The sequence below is a fragment of the Barbus barbus genome (genome assembly GCF_936440315.1).
Source record: "Barbus barbus genome assembly, chromosome: 47".
Classification (NCBI taxonomy): Eukaryota; Metazoa; Chordata; class Actinopteri; order Cypriniformes; family Cyprinidae; genus Barbus; species Barbus barbus.
Genome location: NC_136725.1, coordinates 10570446 through 10590196, shown reverse-complemented (window position 1 = coordinate 10590196; position 19751 = coordinate 10570446). Strand labels below are relative to the sequence as shown.

Sequence of the window (19751 nt, the reverse complement as noted above, 5' to 3'; positions counted from 1 at the left end):
AATTTTCCTTTACATGTTTTCATTTCCAAGAATAAAAACGTCATACATTTTATACTAAACCATTTCCCTGTAGTTCTTTGGTTTAATTCCCCATTTTTATTTATAAACATGTTGTAGCCCTGAATGGCAGGTTAAGTGTTTAATTGGATTGACAGAAAGACAGCAGCTTCTACAACAGAGCAGAGGTCTGAGTATAAAACCCTGTGCATCTGACTGTCATCTGCACTCTCTGACTTCAACAGACAGGCTGTGGATTACCAGAGGGAGCAGATCACCCTATCGCCCTACCAGTGAAAAGGTAAGAGCTCAGTGACTTTACATTATAGAACAGCACTGGTTCAGTTGGTTTTTGAGAAACAAAACAAATGGGGAGGGGGGAAATTTTTAAACCTTTTGACAGGTTTCCACATGGTTCTTTTCCTTTTTAATGCATTTATAAAAGCCTGTGTTTAAGATGCACTTAGTAATTGACAACCTCTTAATGTCTGTTTTTTACTTCATTTTGATCAGTTCTTCACTTTTTTGAAATGTAAATTGCACACACAACCTTTCTGATTTCTCCTCATGTTAGTTCTAGTCATAATATATTCCATCCATGTGATTTGCATGCAAAAATAACCTCAAAGCCTAGTTAACTTTGCATATTTAGAGAGGTTTACAGCAAAGTTCACTAGATGAGCAATGCCATACAGCTTTATCTTAAATTTGGTTGAGAGAGAAATAAAGTTGGACTGTAATCTCATTCTCAGAGATTATCTCTACATTCACACACATACAAACACATCATGGCTTCTTATACACACATAGTGATGTAGAGACAATAAAGAGTAGGGATAGATGCACACAATGTTATTTTAGTATCACTGAGGTGCTATTATCTTTTTAATTGTAGTTATTTTTTACAAATATGTCCATATAGTTTTTATTTTTATTCTAGTTTTAGTTATTTTAGTACAGCAAGTTACTCTAAATGAAAATGAGAAATATTGCCTTGGCAACTAGCTATATAATTTGTTATATATTTAATTTCAGTTGAATTTATTTAATATCAAATAACAGAATTTTGTATGCTTTCAGTTCACGCACTCACAGTCTTGTCACCTTGACAACAGGCCTGTTGTTTTTATCACTGTTCATAATATTCTCTTTTTCATTTATTTCAGGAAAATCCTTCTACGATGGTAGACAAGTAAGTTTTGTTTCCTTTTTGCTCTCACCTTTGAAAATTGACATTGTTCTCATACAGAAAACAGCCACCAAATAGTTTTTTCTAGTCATTTCACTTGTTGTACTTTTCAATGACCAAAACAATTTATTATACCTTTATAGAAAGTAAGGTCTAGGCAGCAGCGACCCTCTGGTGAACTACAATATTTTTCACCATAATATTTATCAAGTTCTTAGTTCTCAGTCCTTCTAATTTTTTAGATTTTAAAATTATATTTTTAATTTTGTATTCAATGCTTTTTTGTCACTTACTTAATTTTTGTTTTCTGAAAAATTCACGTTACAGTAGGCAATGAGAAAGGGTCAATCCAAAGTGCAAACTGCAAACATTGTTAATGTTTTGAATGATTTGAGAGATCAGAAATTAATGAACCACTTAATATAGCATATCTAAGTAGGATAGGATAGGATAGGATAGGATAGGATAGGATAGGATAGGATAGGATAGGATAGGATATCTGGTACGTTTATTAATCCCCAGAGGAAAATTCAACAGTAGAAGCAGCACATATTGAAAAACCCTTACATGTGTCAGTGAGGATGTTCTTGTTTAGAATAGAATAGAATAGAATAGAATAGAATAGAATAGAATAGATCTTATCAGTTGGGAACATTCACTGGAGTCCAACAAGAACGTGTCATAAGCTGGCAGTCGCAATCAATTACCAGGCATCTCCTTTGGAGTAAACACAAGCTGCCTCCTGGATTAGCAAAGGGTAGTAGTCCGGGACTTGGCTTTGAAGTGTCTTAAAATACTAAGCTTTAACAGCTTGATAAATGCTCAGGACGAGAAGGTCAAACCTGCAAACGCAAATACAGTGCTTAGGTAGAGGTGGCTGAAGAGGTTAATACCTGAGGTATAGGCTAATAGGACAGGTGACCCCATCTCACGTCTCTTTGCATCCCACCCTTTTACTAACTAAACTCTTTATCTTATTATATCAGTGTTTACTACACCACAAACCATATTTCTTACTGTTTCTTTCTTTTTTTGCATGTTCAAAAAGAGTTTTCAAAAAGACCAGTGGAAATGGCCAGGTATGACTGAACTCAGCTGACGAATTGCCACAGATGCATCTTGAATTTTCATATTACATTATATGTATAATATATTCATATTACATTTTGTCAATACATATATGTAATGCACTGTTTGTGTTTCAGCTCACTCTCTACTTGGGGAAGAGAGACTATGTTGACCACATTGACTCAGTTGATGCTGTTGGTGAGAAACTGTCTTCGTTTATTATTGAAACACAGAAAACTGGTAATATTGTAATATTCCAATAACTAAATTGGAATTGTTTCTTATTATTTAACAGAGGGTGTACTGAAAATCGATCCTGCAGACCTCGGAGACAGAAAAGGTATTGTCAGTATCAATCTGCCTCAATACAATAGAACAATATTTAATAGTAAATAATAGTTTGGTCAAAATGAGAGGTCAGAATGACTTTAGGATAATAGAAGAAAAATGAATGGATTAATGTAAAAAACAATGTTTGACCAGTTTCTTGCTTCATGCAGTTTGGATTCAGCTGGCCTGCGCTTTCCGCTATGGTCGCGATGACCTGGACGTGATCGGGCTTTCCTTTAGAAAAGACATCTGGATTCAGCACATACAGCTATATCCTGATGCAGGCCACAAACCCACCCTGACAGAGATGCACGACACTCTCCTGAAGAAAGCTGGAGAGCAGGGTCATCCCTTCACTTTTAATGTAAGGCATCTGCCAGATATTTAAATATATATTTTCTTTTGTTCTTTTGCCACTTTTTTATTATTTGTTACTTTTTATTATACTATTCATTTATCTATTTATTTATTATTTATTACCAAATAATTTACATAGAATTGAAAGAACTTAAATTAAAATGATCTGTCTTTCAGATTCCTACCAACCTTCCCTGCTCTGTTACACTTCAACCAGCCGCAGATGACAAAGGAAAGGTGAGATGAAAATAGGAATGAATGATATATATTATCTTCAAATAGAAATGCGCTGAATGGACTTGCTCATGGCTCTGTTCTTGCAGGCTTGTGGTGTTGACTTTGAGGTCAAGGCCTACTTGGCCCAATCAGCTGATGACCCCGATGAGAAGATCGACAAGAAGTAAGTGTTATTGGTTATTTTGTACATTCAATCAATGTTAAAACACTGATAATTCACTGAACTTTACTAATAATTTTTTTCTGTCCTCTCCCTCCACAGGGACACCTGCCGTCTTGTCATTCGTAAAATCCAGTTTGCTCCTGATAACACAGGATCTGGACAGAAAGCTGAGCTCTGCAAGAGCTTTATGATGTCCGATAAGCCAGTTTACCTGGAAGCCTCTCTGGACAAGGAAGTATGTAACCTCTGATGCACTTCAGGCTTTGATATTTACCAAATCAACAAGAAACTCATGTGTCTTTTTTTGTTCTGATAACAGATCTACTACCACGGCGATCCCATCCCAGTCTCTATTAAGATCAAGAATGAGACCAATAAAGTTGTGAAAAAAATCAAGGTTACAGGTGAGATTAAAAGAAATTTCAAATAAATCACAAGTTGTATATAACAAATAATGTAGCTTATCGTTAAGTGTTTGACTGTTTATTATCCAACTAATTACTTGACTACTTCCAAATAAGTTAATTATTGTTTAATATGCAAAAAGAATGAGACCATGGAGTGGTACAAGAAAAATAAAATGAGCAGATCTAGGAAATCGGGTGCCAGGGATAACAGTTAATTATATATTTTAGTAGTCATTATAATTTATTTAAAAAAAAAAAATAGCCACAGAATGCGGTCAGTGACCAATCAGAAATTAGTATTACACAATAAATATAACTGATTTTGCATCCATTATTCTCATAGTTGACCAAACCACAGACGTCGTTCTCTATTCAGCCGACAAATACACCAAGAATGTGCTGTGTGAAGAGTTTGGGTGAGTCTTTTTTTTTCCGACAGCCACAGTGAAGATCTCTTCACTGATTAGTCTTAAGTTCTCTAAATCGTCTATATGATTCAAATGCTCTCTGCAGGGAAACTGTAGAAGGAAATGCAAATTTTGAAAAAACCCTCGCAATCACTCCTCTGCTGGCGAGCAACAAGGAGAAACTTGGCCTGGCGCTGGATGGCAGGCTTAAAGATGAAGACACCAATTTGGCCTCAACCACTATGTGAGTGCAAAAATGAAGTAAACGTGCTCATAATCAAGTTTTTACAATACATTCACTTCATTGTTTTTTCCTATTTTCTTCAGAATAAGGGGAGGTGTGGACAAGGAGATGCTGGGAATCCTTGTGTCCTACAAGATTAAGGTTAACCTCATGGTATCAGGAGGAGGGTAAGGTTTTCTTTCTTTGACATATTTGTCCAGTTTGTGCTAAACTGACTGTTTATAAATAAACGACAATTATACATTTATTATTATTACTGTTTTTATTTATATATTTATTTCTCTATTTTTTTTCAGTCTGCTGGGAGGCTTGACAGCAAGGTAAATGAAAAATGAAATGCTGCTGAAATAGCATTATGAGAAATCAGGAACGCCCATTTATCTAACCTTTTGTTTTTCTCCATGCAGTGATGTGACAGTAGAGCTGCCTCTGACCCTGATGCACCCGAAACCCAAAGGTATACAAACTTAGCCATTGCCCATGGCAAGTTTTAAACGATGTCCAAACATTGTTCACCATAAATAATCTCACTCCCTTTCTTTGTGTTTCCCTCCCTGATTATAACAGACTGAATGCCCGCATCAGATTCCACATGACAGATGTTATCCTCGAGTACATTCCCTCAGCACTTTCACTGCAAGACAGAAGAAGCAAAGCCACATGGCTCCCTAATAAGCAAACACAATGTCAGGAGTACCTCACAACACAGAAAACACATCACTATCACTTAGAGCAAAGCCGTTAGGTCATACTGGTGGTGATAAAACGACACTTCAAAGCATAAATCCAATTTGGGGTGAATGGTTGCCTTGAGGTTCTCAGTCCAGGAATAACATTACTCTTCTTTGTGAAAGTGCTCCCTAATGGTCGTCATCTTAACTATAAATGAACCCATAGAATACAAAGTGTGTCTGAGCGATGCATTTCAATGTATGGAGTTTGATCACCTCATTATGTCTGCTTGTGTCTTGTGTAGAGTCTAGAGTTATTTAAACCAGCAACATTTGAATCACAGCAGCTCATGTGATTTTGTTTTGTCATGTGTGGAATTAAACCAAATAAAATACCTATAAAACGGTCATAGTCATTTGTTTTTATTGATTTCTATATATCAGAAAATATGAACAGAGTTTAAACTTTCGAGAAATTATAAACTGACTGACGCAATTTCAACAATTTGCTGTTGTTCAGTGATTTTCAGACACACTATTTGTTGGTCAGAACTCAGCTACTGGCACATGTTGTCACAAAAGATCATTGTAAGTTAAACAAGCTTTTTTTCTGGACAATAATTGTGTATAAATTGTATGCAATGACAGAAATCTTTATCTTCTCTTAATGACTTGACACTTTTTCAAACAGAAAAATAACATTCTAGCTAGAATAAATTAGGTTTGGGCGTCTAGTTACTAGTTTAGAGACTGAAGATTGAGATTAACTCTTGCTTTAATTAAATTCTAATTATAACCATCTCATCAGAATGTTTGATGCTCCAGTGTTGATGATCTGCCAAATCTGGATTACAAAATATCTCAGCTAATTAATTTAATTATGGGTTGAGCTATTCATTCCATCATATTTACAAACTGTAAAAAGTGCAATTGTTACCTTAAAGAGCTATTTCTGCCTATTTGACTGTTTGTTGGCATAAATATTATTGTTTGAAAAAAAAAACAATTACTTTAGACATTTTCAGGTTATCATTTGTTAAGTTCAGTATTAATAAATGTATATTATTATGCTAAACAATCAATGCAAACCTCATTTTACTTACATTTTGATTTAACCCTATTGTTCATTTGGGAGTCACATTTGTGTTGTTCACAGTCTAAACTGACCGGAGACCATAATCATGTAATAATTTTAATTTTGTGAAATAAATATACTATTTCATTTCAACAATATTTTTTATTTAATATTTTGCATTTTGAGTGTATTTCATGTTACTAATTAATATTCATATCTAAATGATGGACTATTTATGGTATAACATGTAACCAAAAACTATTTAAAAAAATTATTTTATATAATTGTTCAATTAATGCAGTATGTAAGTAAAAACAAATTGAGCAAAAGTATTAAAATCCATTAAATTGAGGCAGATTTGTTCCACCTTGTGGGAAAAAAAAATCAAGAAAGTCACTTGTAATACCATGGTGATGCCTGTATAGCCTATATTCAGTGCTGTGCATTCCTTAGTTACTGAGCAGTGTTTACAGGCTAAATTCTGTCACCGCTTCATTGCTGTGCACGTTTTTCTGCATTGTGGCTGATTTATAGATTGTACACACAAAAAATATCACATAGCGACTGCCATAAAAGTCTCCAAGTTCTGTACCATTCCAATGAAGTAGCGATTTTTAAACTTTCCAAACATTTTTTTTTTTCATTTATATCCACAACATGAGAGCAACCAACATCAGCACTAACTGTGATTTAGCATCATTTAGCAAGTGAGACTTTAAGCTGTTAAACCTGAGATTTTTAATCACAGGTAGAGCTGTAGTAATCTGCACTTAACATGTGTGTGTTTACTTAAAGCATATTGCTGGTATGAGAGTCCGAGCTCATAGAGAGGGGCTCAAACCCCTGACCCGAGGGTTAGGGTTGTTTAAGAGAGCACAGCGAGCAATGAACAAACTCTCAGCCAAGATCTCTCCGTCCTCTGGACCCCAACCTGTCACACTTCACCTGTCCAAACCAGGTAATGTTTTTTAGCTCTTTATATAGTGTATTGGTGCTTTCTTTTTGGTATGGAAATCTGTTATTTTAGTGGCATTTGTAATTCATTAAATGTCTTGTCTTTGTTCTTAGCTAGTGAGAAGGATCCTCAGGAGCAGACTTTAGTTCAGGATGAATCTGCTGCAGAAAGACCGTCTAAACGCTGCTGCACTCGATGTCCATTCCGAACTGTATGGAGGGTGACATGTGGGCTTATTTTAGGGGCTTGTGTGGCTGTTTCCTGGGCCTGGGGTACTAATAGTGCTAAGGAGACTCTGATAAGACATCCCGCTCCGTTCTTCATCATTTGGTTTTGTAGTATCTGGAACATTCTCTTTTTCCCACTCTACTATCTATGTCATCTTCTCACGGAGAAACAGAAGCAATTGCCAAACACTGAGTTCAGGTTAGAAGAATTTTTTTTTTAAATGAATGTTGTTTTATATACACTCATTAAAACAACGGTTCTTTATTGGATAGTTCCATGAAGAATCTTTAATATACATTGCATCCATTACATATATATTTTTTACTTTTATTTTTAAGGGTACATATGACTTGCTCATGTTAGGATGCATGTTTTGCAGTCCAAACTCCCTGCTGTACATCTTTCATGCAATATTAATTTGCTAGAGTGCAGAAGCAATTAAAGCAAGTTAAATCTAAATAATCATTAATGTATATAAATCTTATTTTAATTTAAGCTGTTTAGTGCAAGCTGCTTTCAGTCTCTAATCCTCTCAGCTTCTAGTACAGATAAACAACTGACAACTTTTCATTAATGAATCAATGCCTGGCCAGCAGCCCATTATAAGTGCAAAGTCATCACTGACACCTTAATATCAGTTGAAGTAGACTGCAGCTTTATTATAAATTATAGTGTGCATTCACAGAGTCCTGACTAAGCTGTATTTTTTCACATGGGGTTTAGAGTTTTCTATTTATAAGGTAGCCAACTAAAACTACATGCATTCATCTTTACCAGTTAAAGATCTGCGGATATTGCTTTCTGTTGCAGAACATTCACATGGAACAAAATAATTCCTTAAATTAACTCATAGGGTGAAAAGGGCAAGTTGTCACATCCTGTTTCACAACCCTATGTATATACAAATATGTTGCCCCAAAAGTTTAATGTGTCAGAAATTAACTGTTTTTTCATTGATCTGTTTCTGATAGCATATTGCTAATTTCATATCAATAATGCAAATAATAGAAACAGATAAGTATGTATATACTTATATTACATTTACTGTACGTGTTTTAGATTCATGTACATTGAACAGTCAAGGATAAAGTTTAAGACACATTTACCCTTTTATGACAACATGCCCCGATAAAGAGACATTATTTTGACAAATTAATATTTTACTTAATAGCCTCCATTTTAAAACATCAGAAATTCATTCTTTTAAAACATATTTGACACTTTGGCTCTGATTTAAGAGGTTTTTGAATTAGGTTTTCCAAACCCTGTCATAGAGAAAATACACATCTGTGTTATTGGACTTTTTACTCAAAAACTACTTGCTAAGATAAAGGTCTTGTGACAACTTGCCCCAGGCCAGTCTACCCTATTTCATTACTTTAAAAAAAAATATGTGATAGAAATTTGTTTGAAGCTTAACGGCATTTGGATGTGCCATGCTGTATATATTTTGATCCTCTTCGGACTTGCAGAAAGTGCAGCCAGTTCCTGGGTGAAGAGTTGACTGTAAGGATTGTTCTGAAAAGAGCCGCTCCATTCTCTGTGCTATGGATTTTATCTGGTTATTTGTACTTGTTGGCGCTTTGCCGCATCTCCAAAGTGGACGTAAGTGCCGTCCTCTGCTGCAGCCAGGCTTTTATTTTCCTCCTTTCATGGATTGGACTCAAGGACCGCTTCATGGGTGTCAGGGTGAGTCATCAAATAGGATATATAGTGTTGTAAGTGTGATTTTATTTTATTTATCGTATTTGTCTATTCTGTATTTAGATAGTAGCTGCAATCTTGTCCATAACTGGCATTGTTATGTTGGCCTATGGGGATGGTTTCCATAGTGACTCAATCACAGGAGTGGCACTGGGAGTTGGATCAGCTTCAGCTTCAGCTTTATTCAAGGTCAGCAATAGTGCTGAATATTTGAATTCATCCCAGTGACACTTTTGAATCAGTTCACTAAAAAGATTCATTCAGTATTGTACACTGATTCATTCAGTTTAACCAATAACCGTTTAACCAATATGTTATTAATTGTCTTTGCTTGAAATTTATGTCTACTAATCCACTGCAAACCTCCAGAATGATTGTAAACAGCTGATACGTAATATGTATTTGTATGTAATAAATATAATGATATGTAATTGTCTGCAGTTGTGTGGTAGTAGTTGATGTTTCTTGTCTCAGGTGCTGTTCAGAAAGCGTGCAGGAAATGTCCAGCCAGGTGCTGCCAGTGTGTTGCTGTCTTGTGTGGGTCTGTGTAGTTTTGTCCTCCACTCCTGGGTGTGTGTATTGCTTTATTTCACACACGTGGAATACTGGCCTCCCTCTCAGCACATCCCCTGGGATAAACTCTGTGTCATGGCCTCTCTACTGCTTGGTAATTTATGCTTTTGTTTTCCACTATGAATTATGAAATAATGATTACAAACAGTTAATGTTAAAAATGACTTACGTCTTATGTTCGATGGTAAACAATATTTAAATTATTTTTAATATTATAAACATTCAGTGGAAAAAAAATAGAGGTCAGATTTTTATTTGCTTTTATATGAGGTGCCTTTTATTTAATTTCCCGGTTCTGTTTTCTCCTAAGTTTTCAATGTGCTGGTAAATCTGGGAGGAATATTCACATACCCCCGTTTAATATCACTGGGAATTCTCTTGACCATCCCAGCGAGTGCAGGTATGTATTTGATTATAAATAAGCTGTCAAATAAACCTGAAGCCTCACAGACATGTGAAAAAGAGAGCTGCATTGATGTGTTTTTATAGGACAAAAACCCAATAGGATTTTTACTTTTGAATTATTGCAGAAAAGCTCTGTGACCAAAAACGCTTATGATTCTTACAAGTTTAATTCATCGTGATAAACATCACACATAAACACAACTTTTATGAATTTTGAAACCTAAATACAATCAGCAAAAGTAAAGAGCTAAATAATGTAGGCATGACATTAACAACTCTTTCAGTGTTTATTTAAAAACATTTTCCCTGAAAGTTTGCATTAGAATAGTTTGCAAGAGCCCAAATATAAACACTGTATGCTATAAAAGTGGACTAGTGCATAAATGAGGCTTCTTTTTTGGTGTGATGACATTTAATGTCCTTGACAACCTGTGTAGTCCCATTTAGCCACAGCCTGTAAATAGTAACCACCTTTTTCAAGATAATAAAAAGCTCTGTTTGGGGGATTCAATTCTCAAAATCTGGCAACCACAAACATGAACACATATGGAGGCTTGCTACCAATGCAAGATAACAAAAAATGCCAATATAAATAGAAAAATAGCCAGCGGGCAAATATCACAGATGATTAAGCAGAAATACATACAATTAATCATGTGGCCCTATCTGAACTGACTTGAGCTAAATATTGACACTATTGATTTGCTTTAGAGCTGCTTTACATGAGAATCTGAACTGTCTCTACGGTTGACTTTCCATAATTGATTCTGCTATGTTGCTGAAATAAAGGTGACTTAACTGACTTTACTTGAAAAATCATAAGCGGCTTTTGCTTATGTATTTTATGTTGTAGAATGAAACATGAAAAAAAACTCATTCAAGAAACCCACTAACGTCAGGAAGTGTTAAAATGCTAACTGATTTCTGGGTTTGGCCTACAAACATATGTCATCCCTGCAGCACTCTGTAGGCCTTGATGTGTAAATGTGATTAATGAGGATGTGTAGTGTTTCATTTTTGCACCTTGAGAATTGTCAAGTCTATTGCTCTCTTTTTTCTCACTCATAAGCTGCAGATGCATTTGTAACTGAAACTCTGCAAATGAGCCATGTGCGAGCAGCGGCAGCCGGCATCATCTCAGCTGGGTATCTCATGCTGCAGCTTCCAGAAAACTGGGACGACAGCACTTTGCGCTGGCTCAGCACACTGTGGCGTGGAAACTGGCGAGAGGACAGTATAGTTGGAGAGGAGACTGTAATGGACACTGCTGGGATTGCAAGAACAAAACCCAAACCAGCTGTAATGACACTCAATTGAGCCAATTATGAGCAGATTTTGATTCGAGTGTTGGTGTGATAATATGATCAAATCTTGTGTGTACAGTAAATGTAATTACTCATACTGTAGTTCTGCTTTGTGTCTTAATTACTGAACCATCAGATTCAACAATGATAAGAAAGATTATATTAAAGATAAAACGAAAGGCAAAAAATTTTAATTTTTAACAAAAATAACATTTATTTACATTCAGTGCCTATGTAACAGAAATATATGTAACAATTAAATTAAATTGTATATATTATATTTATTATATATATTATTTAATGTGTAAATATCCTAAACTTTTTTTTTACAAAAATGTCAAAGATGGTCATATCAGTGTTATTTTAGTAACATATTTTAAATTAGTTTTTATTTTTATATTTTCCATTGTCATTTTAAATTTAGTTAAAATTGCTGTCTTTTTGTTTTGTTTTTTTACAGTTAGCCTATATTAGTTTTTGAAAATGTCATTACATGTACTTATACTTTCATTCATTTTTATTTGAGTTATTTTATTACATCAAGTTAAACTAAATGAAAATGTTGTCTTGGCAACAAGCTGAAAGATAAAGTAAATATACATTTATAAAGTAACTTATAATAAATACATTATGTCATATTATATATATACATTATATATAATGTCATTTTCAATAAAAGTGCAAGCAAAACTGCAGGTCCTACATTCAGCTCGCTAGACGGCGCCAGCCAGATTTCACAGCACTTTGTCCATTTCACCGCTGAAGTTTCGAGCAGGAAGCGTAATCTGTGTTGTGAGGCGGAGGAAAGCATGGCCCTAAACGCAGGTAAAATGTGAATACATTACTTATTCTGCTCCTGAGTTCCTTATATTTATCTTTCATTCATCTTAATTTACTTCATTTACTTCCGTCGTGTTAAAGTAGTGCACTTGCAGCCGCGCTAAAATACCATCTTCAGGCTAGCAGGTTAGCGCTTCAGTGTCTGTCTGACCGCCTGTGTGGCTTTATTTCATTCATAATATCTAACTCTTCGCAGTGTATTTAGCTTTACTGACTATTGGTGACACCCTAAAGTCGTATAACTGTCTGAAGCACCATATACATAGATGTTATCTGTGTACATCAATAAGCGAGACACATGAGGAATCTGTGCTCTGATGAATCTAGATGATGAGGACTTTGAATGGGAGCCTCCCTCCGAGGCGGAGATGAAGGTGATTCAGGCTCGCCGGGAGCGACAGGACAAGATCAGCAAGCTGATGGGAGACTATCTGCTGAAGGGCTACAAGATGCTGGGGGACTGCTGTGGGCTGTGTGGGGTGAGAGAGAAACACGTGTTACATTCATTCATCTGTGACTTCATAAAATGAGTGTTTAATTAGTCAAAGACTTCCCTGCAAGAGCCTTTCAGTAAATTGTAATAACTAAATGTACAGTAAGATATCTGTAGATTGTAAATTACTGCCAATAATGATAGATAGATGGATCCTTACAGTGCCTTTTGTCTATTCATCAAAGAATCCTGAAAAAGTCACAGTTTCCACATAAATATTAAGCAGCACAATGTGTTTTCCATATTGATAATAAGATATTAATTATTCTGAGCACCAAATTGGCATATTCTAAATGATCATGTGACACTGATGATTGGAGTAATAATGCTAAGCATTACTTCACAGATATAAAGCATGTTTCAAAATATATTAAATAGAAAAAATAAAATATAAGTTTTTATATATTCATGTATGTATATACACGCATTTATTTAGTCATTTTTTAATTTTATGTGACAATGTATACTATAAATTCAACAGCTACAAAAACATCACAGTATTGTATTACAAAGTATGAAATACAAAAAAAAATGGGGTTAAGAGAAAACCGATCCTGCCAAAAATTCTGGGATTCTGGGAATTTTTATTTTCAAATAATTTAAAAAATGACAGGTCATATTTTCAATAAAAGTATGCAGATGTTGTCATTTCTAATGGAAAAAATGTTTATGGACACATTTAAGTATCTGCTTATACCAATTCCCCCCCAAAAATATGAAGAAAAATATCCCCCCCAAAAATCTGGGATTTAAACCTGGAGATAAACATTTTATTTTTATTTTTTTAATAATTAGAAAAGGTCATCTTTTCATTAAAATTGTGCAGATATTGTAACTTCTAATGGAAAAAGCAACAAAAAAGGATTTCCAGTTAATGGACCCCACTGGAATTATAGTAATTAGTCATTAATATTTATTATTGATTGAAGCGTGTATGAGTTAAGGAATGTCCTATATATTTGTAGACAATTCTGCTGCAAGATAAGCAGAAGAAAAATTACTGTGTTGCTTGTCAAGAGCTGGACTCCGATATTGACAAGGACAACCCAGGTATGTTTAAATGCAGTGTGTGAATTATTTATGAATATGCAGTCTTGTGTATCTCTGTTGACTTGTTAAATTTCACTTTCAGCTTTAAATGCCCAGGCAGCCTTGTCACAGGTACGAGAGCGTCAGTTTGCGGCTCAGCCTCTCCCTGAATCTAACGGAGCCTCATCCAGCGAACCCCCTCTCTCCATCACGGGCCAGCCCCGGCCAGAGCACTGCGAGGGGGCCGCGTCTGGACTGAGAGGTCCTCCTCCTGCCATACAGTCCACCCCTATTTCTGTCCCCACTGCCAGCACCAACTTCCTGCCACCAGCCACCCCTGCTCTCCAGACTGCACCTCCTTTAGGGTCTGTGAGCAACACCCTCCACCACCACCCAGCCTTGTCAAGCGCAGAGGAGGCAGTGCTACATAAACTCAGATGGGCCACACAGGAGCTCCAGCACTCGGTGTCCGTGGAGGCCAGCATCCAGCTCTGCAATCTGATCCGAGGCTGCGCCGAATCCCTGCGCAGCTTGAAAGAACTGCAGCTCTCATAAGACTGAAGCACAGGCGGAGCTGTAACAGCACTCACACACACACAAGGAAATATAAACAGCACTAATACATATATATATAGTAACATACTCAACAGAGTGTTTCGTTTGTGTTTGTTTGTTCTAATGCAGCTGAGTATGTGATTGTGTTGTGTGTTGAAATACATTGCTTGAGCTGCAAAGACTGGTTTCTTTTTCCTTGATTTGTTTGTGGTCGAGTTACAAGTTTTAACTCTTTTTCTGTTGCTTCATGAACTCATAATTGGTTGAAAATCCAACTTGTATGAAAGCACCAACTTAAGTGTTGTGACGATGTTAGATCAATTACAGTGGCAGAGTGAAGTGTTTCGAAGCTGCAACAGCTCCATTGTGGTGCTGTTAGTGTTTTGGTAACAAATAACAGCATTGTAAGTTTGGTACTGTTAGGGGCCATTCACACAGAATGCTTTTTGCATTCCACTGAACTGCTTTCCTATTGCTTTTCCAGCGATTATTGCATATGTGCCTTTTGCTGCATCTCACACTAGATGCTAAGTTTAAAAGTTCAACTTGAAAGTATTTCTAGACTTTGCATTTTTTATTACACTGGCTAACGTCTAGGATTTTTGTATTCCATTTCAGTTTTCCTTCGTTTTTGCAAATGGAATGCTTTTTCCTCGCATTCCAGTTCCCATGGATCACATTTTTAAATGCACAAATGTGTTCTCCTATCACAGAGAGCCTTTTTTGCATTGAAAAACCTTTGAGTTCCACGGCAGCGCCTTTTGTGGATGCACGTTTCCTTTACAGTGTGTCTGATTATGGAGACATACAAAATGTGCAGGGCAGGGCGTCCTCCAGGACAGGTTTTGGGAACCACTGGTTTTGATTATACTTTTTTTTTCTTTGAGGCTCAGATGAAGCAACCGATAAGTCCTTGAGACTCAAGAAACTAAAAAGGAAGACGACGATCAGTTTCTGTTGCAGTGAATGAGAAACAGCGCCTCGCTGCGGCAGAACGTCTCTCGGGGCGGAGAGATGCAGTGGGCGAGGTTTAGCTGTACAAGACAAAAGAAAACGTTAAACGAAAACAAAGCTGGGCTCCTTGATCTCCTGTCCAGTTTTGCTTATATCTAAGGGTAGGAATTTGGTTTTATCTGCAGCATTAGATTTATCCGCTGTTTTACGACGAAATGCAAATAAGGAAGAGCGTAAAATCAAACACCTGAAAGAACAGATTGTCAAAGAGTTTAATTATTTTATGTTACCTTGTAAATGAGCTACTAGTTACAGTCAGTGTAAACCAGCGATTATATATGGAGAATCGCGCACAGAGTATCACTTCTCTGGACATTAGTTTTTGGACGTGAGAGTTGGTTGCAGTTTAAGGTCATTCGTGCGCGCTCACCTTTCGTGACATTAGAAAGACAGTCTATTTAATCTCAGTTTGATATTTTTCATGGTGGTAAAAAATAAATGAACAAAATAACAACACCGGGCATAGGAAAGATTAAAACCAGGTTTTAATTTTAAAAGCGAAAACAGTGGAATCGGAAATGAACGGGTTTCAGTCCGGTCCAGCGGATTGTCCGGCTGGAAGCGTCTGTTCTATTGAAGGCTTGCCTCCGTTACCTAAAGGACTGAGCGGTATCCTGAACTCGAGCGGAGGATCCTGGAGGGACATTGAGAAGGTCTACAGCAAGAGGACGCGCATCCAGGCGGACATCAGCAAGTCCAGAGTGAGCGACTGTCTTGGCCGCAGTAAACCAGCGAGCCTTGACGCAGCGCTGGCCGTGCTGCGCAAAGAGATGGTGAGTCCGAGACCACGCCTGACTCAGTGCCACTCTGGTCCAAGCTCAATATGTGCAAAATGGGCAGCTGTGTATGGATCAATGACAACTACAAGTCAGAAATTATAAAAAAAAAAAAAAAAAGTAAATTTAAAATATGTGCCAAGGTCTGCTTTGTATTTGCGTACATTTTTGAAAAAAAAACATTTCAAAGTAAATAGCCTATTGTTTATGAATGTCAAGTTTTTAGTTTGACCTAAATAAAACATGATAAAAAAAAAGACGTAATGACACTGACCTTGATATATATATATATATATATATATATAATGTATTTAAACAAGAAAAATCTACTTAAAAAAAGACATAATAATAGTACAAATAGTAATAATAGAAAATAATAATTTAAAAAGAAATCAAGAATTTCAGCCTTTTGTTTTTGGTCCGTTACACCATAGGCGTTTTGACTTGAGCTCAAGAAATTTTTTTTATTAAAATTTCTTAAAAATTAAAATCAAAGCATGTTAAATAATCTTTTGTATGAAAACATTTCTGTACAGTCATTTTGGTTTGGATTGCATTTTAACTGCATTTTGAATACGTTAATACATTAAAACAATTTGATTTATATATTCACTAACAATACATTGACAGTTTTATTTAAAAATAAATAAATAAAAATAAAACATTCAGTTTAAAAAAATAAACAGAGTGTATCGCTTTCCCTACAAAATGTTTAATTTCTATTATGCAAACTCAGTTTTTTTTTCAATATACATTTTTGTACTTTAATGGTGATTATTAAATCCATATAGCTTATGTTCTTGTGTCTTTCGCAGGTTGGACTTCGACAGTTAGACATGTCCCTGCTGTGCCAGTTGTGGTCTCTATATGAGTCCATACAGGAATACAAAGGAGCTTTCCAGGACATCTCTTCCTCTCTGTGCGAGAGCTCCTTCAACACCGAAAATGGTTATTCTGAAGATGAAGAGGAGGAAGATGAAGATGAACATGAAAGAGAGAGTGGGGAGACACTGTTGTCCCTTCCTCAGCCCACTCAGAACTCTCGAGACCAGTGGATCAAAGACTCCTTCCACATCCCCATTTAACTGAAGCATGTGCTCTCTCAGCTACAGAATGGATCTGATCTCCCATGATCCTCATCACTATAAGCCGTGACAAACATGACCCCATTGTTTGAAGGATTCCGTAAGCATCAAAATGAAACAAGGCCTTTATTTTTGTGGGATATTATTACAATGGTGATTCTAAGGTTGTTTCAAGGGAACTAAGAAAAACTGGCTTTTCACTGCCTGTGAAGTCATAAGACCGGATGAGGATTGACAGGAAGAGGATGTTGAAGCCAGAAACAGATGTTTTTCTACATATGGTAAAGGGTGTATACATAAAAAAAAAGACATGCCAAACATACTATTCTCTTTTGTGGTGACTGTCATTATATTATGTAGATTTGTATATTATCACTTCTCACTCTATTTTCTCTATCACATACCAGCATTTGCGATACTGCTTATTTTATTATACAGTATTATTTTTTCCACATCTGTCTTTCATTAGTAAGTTAAACACAATGCAGAATGTGCTTTTCTGTACAAAATAAATAAAACAATTCAAATTTTGCTGTCTCAAAATAATTGCTCAATATGTTCAAAACAGCTGCCCAGTGCAGATATGATCAAATCAGCCATTAGGTGGCACTCACTTCCTTTCTAAAGTTTCTAAACGGATGTTTTTTGAGTCATGACGCCTGGAGTATAGAAGTAAACAAAATAACTGTTTTGGGAAACATCTGCCTCATCATTGTCTAAGTACAGTTTAGCGCAAAAGAAGATTGCTAGAGTCTTCTCCTTTAATGTTTATCTTTGAGTCATACCAGATGCATGCCATCTGATTAAAACAATTATTCTAAATTTGTATGTTTGGACTGGGGCTTGTTCAGATATTTCTGAGTCACTCTCTCATTACTCCACAAGTATAAACAAATGGTTCTAGCTAACTTGTACTTATTAGGCAATACTGAACTTCTTTTGAATTTGGGAGAGGGGGGAGGAACAAGCTCAGACACAGGCCAGGCATTACTAAAAACTCTTCCCTTCACTACTATAATTACAGTAACAGTGACTGCATGGCCTGTCATTACACTGTGCTTTGGGTTTGATGAAGTCTATAAGTCTAGAGCAATTAATATATAGCAACAGTATATGGACATTTTAACATGAACTACAGCCATTTAAAGTTTAATTCAGTTTAATATACTAATAATTATTCTATCAAGTCTGTATGTATGTATCAATTTACTAATTGTTTAACTCTATGCCATATACTGTATAAACTTGGTTGAAAATCTGACATTTATTATTGAAGTTGAGCAGGTGGATGAACCACAATGTCTAAACTCTGCCATTCGGTGAGGTCAGGATCTCCATGCAGCTGCTGTCAGATTGTGTCCTCCAAAGAAAAGCAGACGGTTATTAAACGTTTCCTTCTGGTGCTCTTGACTAAATGGTCTTCTGTTTGAGTCTATGCAGGTAGACAAAGCTCTGTGCAGTTGTTCAGCGCTGAGCATTTGTCATTATGCCACAAGCACCATGTGACAGAACCTTGCTCTTGACTTATTGAAACACTCCCATTGTACTTTCCACATTGTATACTGTTTCTTCAGTGAGACCATCTTTCTTACACTGTGATAAAGTGCACATATTTGGTATGACGGAGTGATTAAGTGGTGAAGGATGTGGAATTCCTCTTGAAAGCTCTCCCATGCCTCTATAAATACAGCACAGATGTACAAGATATTGTTGGATACGCGGTATGTCTATTAAAAGTAAACTCAAACTAAAGGTCATGTATCTTTTCAATCACATATATATAATACAAAATATGCATTTTGTGCCCTTTGATAAATATTCTGGCAGAAATTAGACTTTTTATATTCTGTTTTTAAGTAAACATTTTTAAAAGCCATTCCTATCTTTCTAAAGTTATTTTTTTTTCAGGGTTTGGATAACGTTTAGCCTGTTTTGGATTCAAAAGTAAGATTTATTTATTTTTTTCAGAAAGAAGTCTCTTATGCTCACCAAGGCTGCATTAATTTGATTAAAAATACAGTTTAAACAGTAATATTGTAAAATATTATTCCAATTTTAAATAACTTTTTTATTTTACTCTATTTAAAAAGAGAGCAAAGCTGAATTTTCAGCATCATCACTCCACTCTTCAGCATCACATGATCCTTCAGAAATCATTCTAATATGCTGATTTGGTGCTCAAGAAACATTTGTTATTGTTGTTGAAATCATTTGTGCTGCTGACTATTTTTGTAAACTGTGATAGATTTTTTCAGCAATCTTTGATGAATAGAGCGTTGAGTATTTTTCAGAAACTTCAGTAGCATTATAAATGTCTTTACTCACACTTTTTATCAATTTAATGTGTTCTTGCTGAATAAAACTTTTCATTTCTTTCAAATTCCAAACTTTTGAACAGCAGGCCTATAGTGTATGTGGTTGTAGTTGAGCAGTATTTTATCATCATGTTTTTCAGTAATAAATGAGGCTCTTGTTTTTATGCCTTGTGTAACATACGGTGGTATTTTTTTATAAGGATGAGGCATTTCTTGATCCACCTAGTGAGTAAGCATATATTACGAGTGAGCTCATGTCTTACCCGGATACAAACTCAGCTTGTGATGTCCAGTGAAGGGAGGGGCCTGATTTGGAAACTCATAGTCATA

General features: G+C 35.8%; 4 protein-coding genes across 5 annotated transcripts; all 4 read left to right on the top strand.

Moving 5' to 3' along the window:
- Positions 1–228: 228 nt before the first annotated feature.
- Positions 229–5481, top strand: LOC306865405 (arrestin-C-like). The gene is made up of 16 exons (XM_079409984.1): positions 229–298; positions 1164–1189; positions 2235–2265; positions 2392–2452; positions 2550–2594; positions 2755–2948; positions 3119–3178; positions 3265–3341; positions 3441–3576; positions 3661–3745; positions 4092–4164; positions 4262–4399; positions 4483–4566; positions 4696–4719; positions 4807–4856; positions 4967–5481. The coding sequence occupies exons 2-16, from the start codon at positions 1179–1181 to the stop codon at positions 4969–4971; spliced, it is 1074 nt and encodes a 357-aa protein (XP_079266110.1). The 5' UTR covers positions 229–298; positions 1164–1178; the 3' UTR covers positions 4972–5481.
- Positions 5482–7030: 1549 nt separating this feature from the next.
- On the top strand, positions 7031–11327 carry LOC306865840 (solute carrier family 35 member F4-like; the record flags this gene model as incomplete). The annotated part of the gene is made up of 7 exons (XM_079410669.1): positions 7031–7103; positions 7214–7526; positions 8801–9017; positions 9096–9221; positions 9507–9699; positions 9916–10005; positions 11080–11327. The coding sequence occupies 7 exons, from the start codon at positions 7031–7033 to the stop codon at positions 11325–11327; spliced, it is 1260 nt and encodes a 419-aa protein (XP_079266795.1).
- A 722-nt stretch (positions 11328–12049) lies between these two features.
- LOC306866227 (protein ZNRD2-like) lies at positions 12050–14828 on the top strand. Of its 2 annotated transcripts, none has more exons than XM_079411330.1 (4): positions 12050–12139; positions 12482–12633; positions 13613–13697; positions 13780–14828. In XM_079411330.1, the coding sequence occupies exons 1-4, from the start codon at positions 12124–12126 to the stop codon at positions 14229–14231; spliced, it is 705 nt and encodes a 234-aa protein (XP_079267456.1). In that variant the 5' UTR covers positions 12050–12123; the 3' UTR covers positions 14232–14828. The 2 variants fall into 2 exon arrangements, with proteins under 2 accessions (XP_079267456.1, XP_079267457.1); XM_079411331.1 differs by having other exon boundaries at positions 12084–12280; positions 13780–14785.
- A 419-nt stretch (positions 14829–15247) lies between these two features.
- Positions 15248–17645, top strand: LOC306865690 (leucine repeat adapter protein 25-like). The gene is made up of 2 exons (XM_079410438.1): positions 15248–16018; positions 16837–17645. The coding sequence occupies exons 1-2, from the start codon at positions 15764–15766 to the stop codon at positions 17104–17106; spliced, it is 525 nt and encodes a 174-aa protein (XP_079266564.1). The 5' UTR covers positions 15248–15763; the 3' UTR covers positions 17107–17645.
- Positions 17646–19751: the final 2106 nt, after the last annotated feature.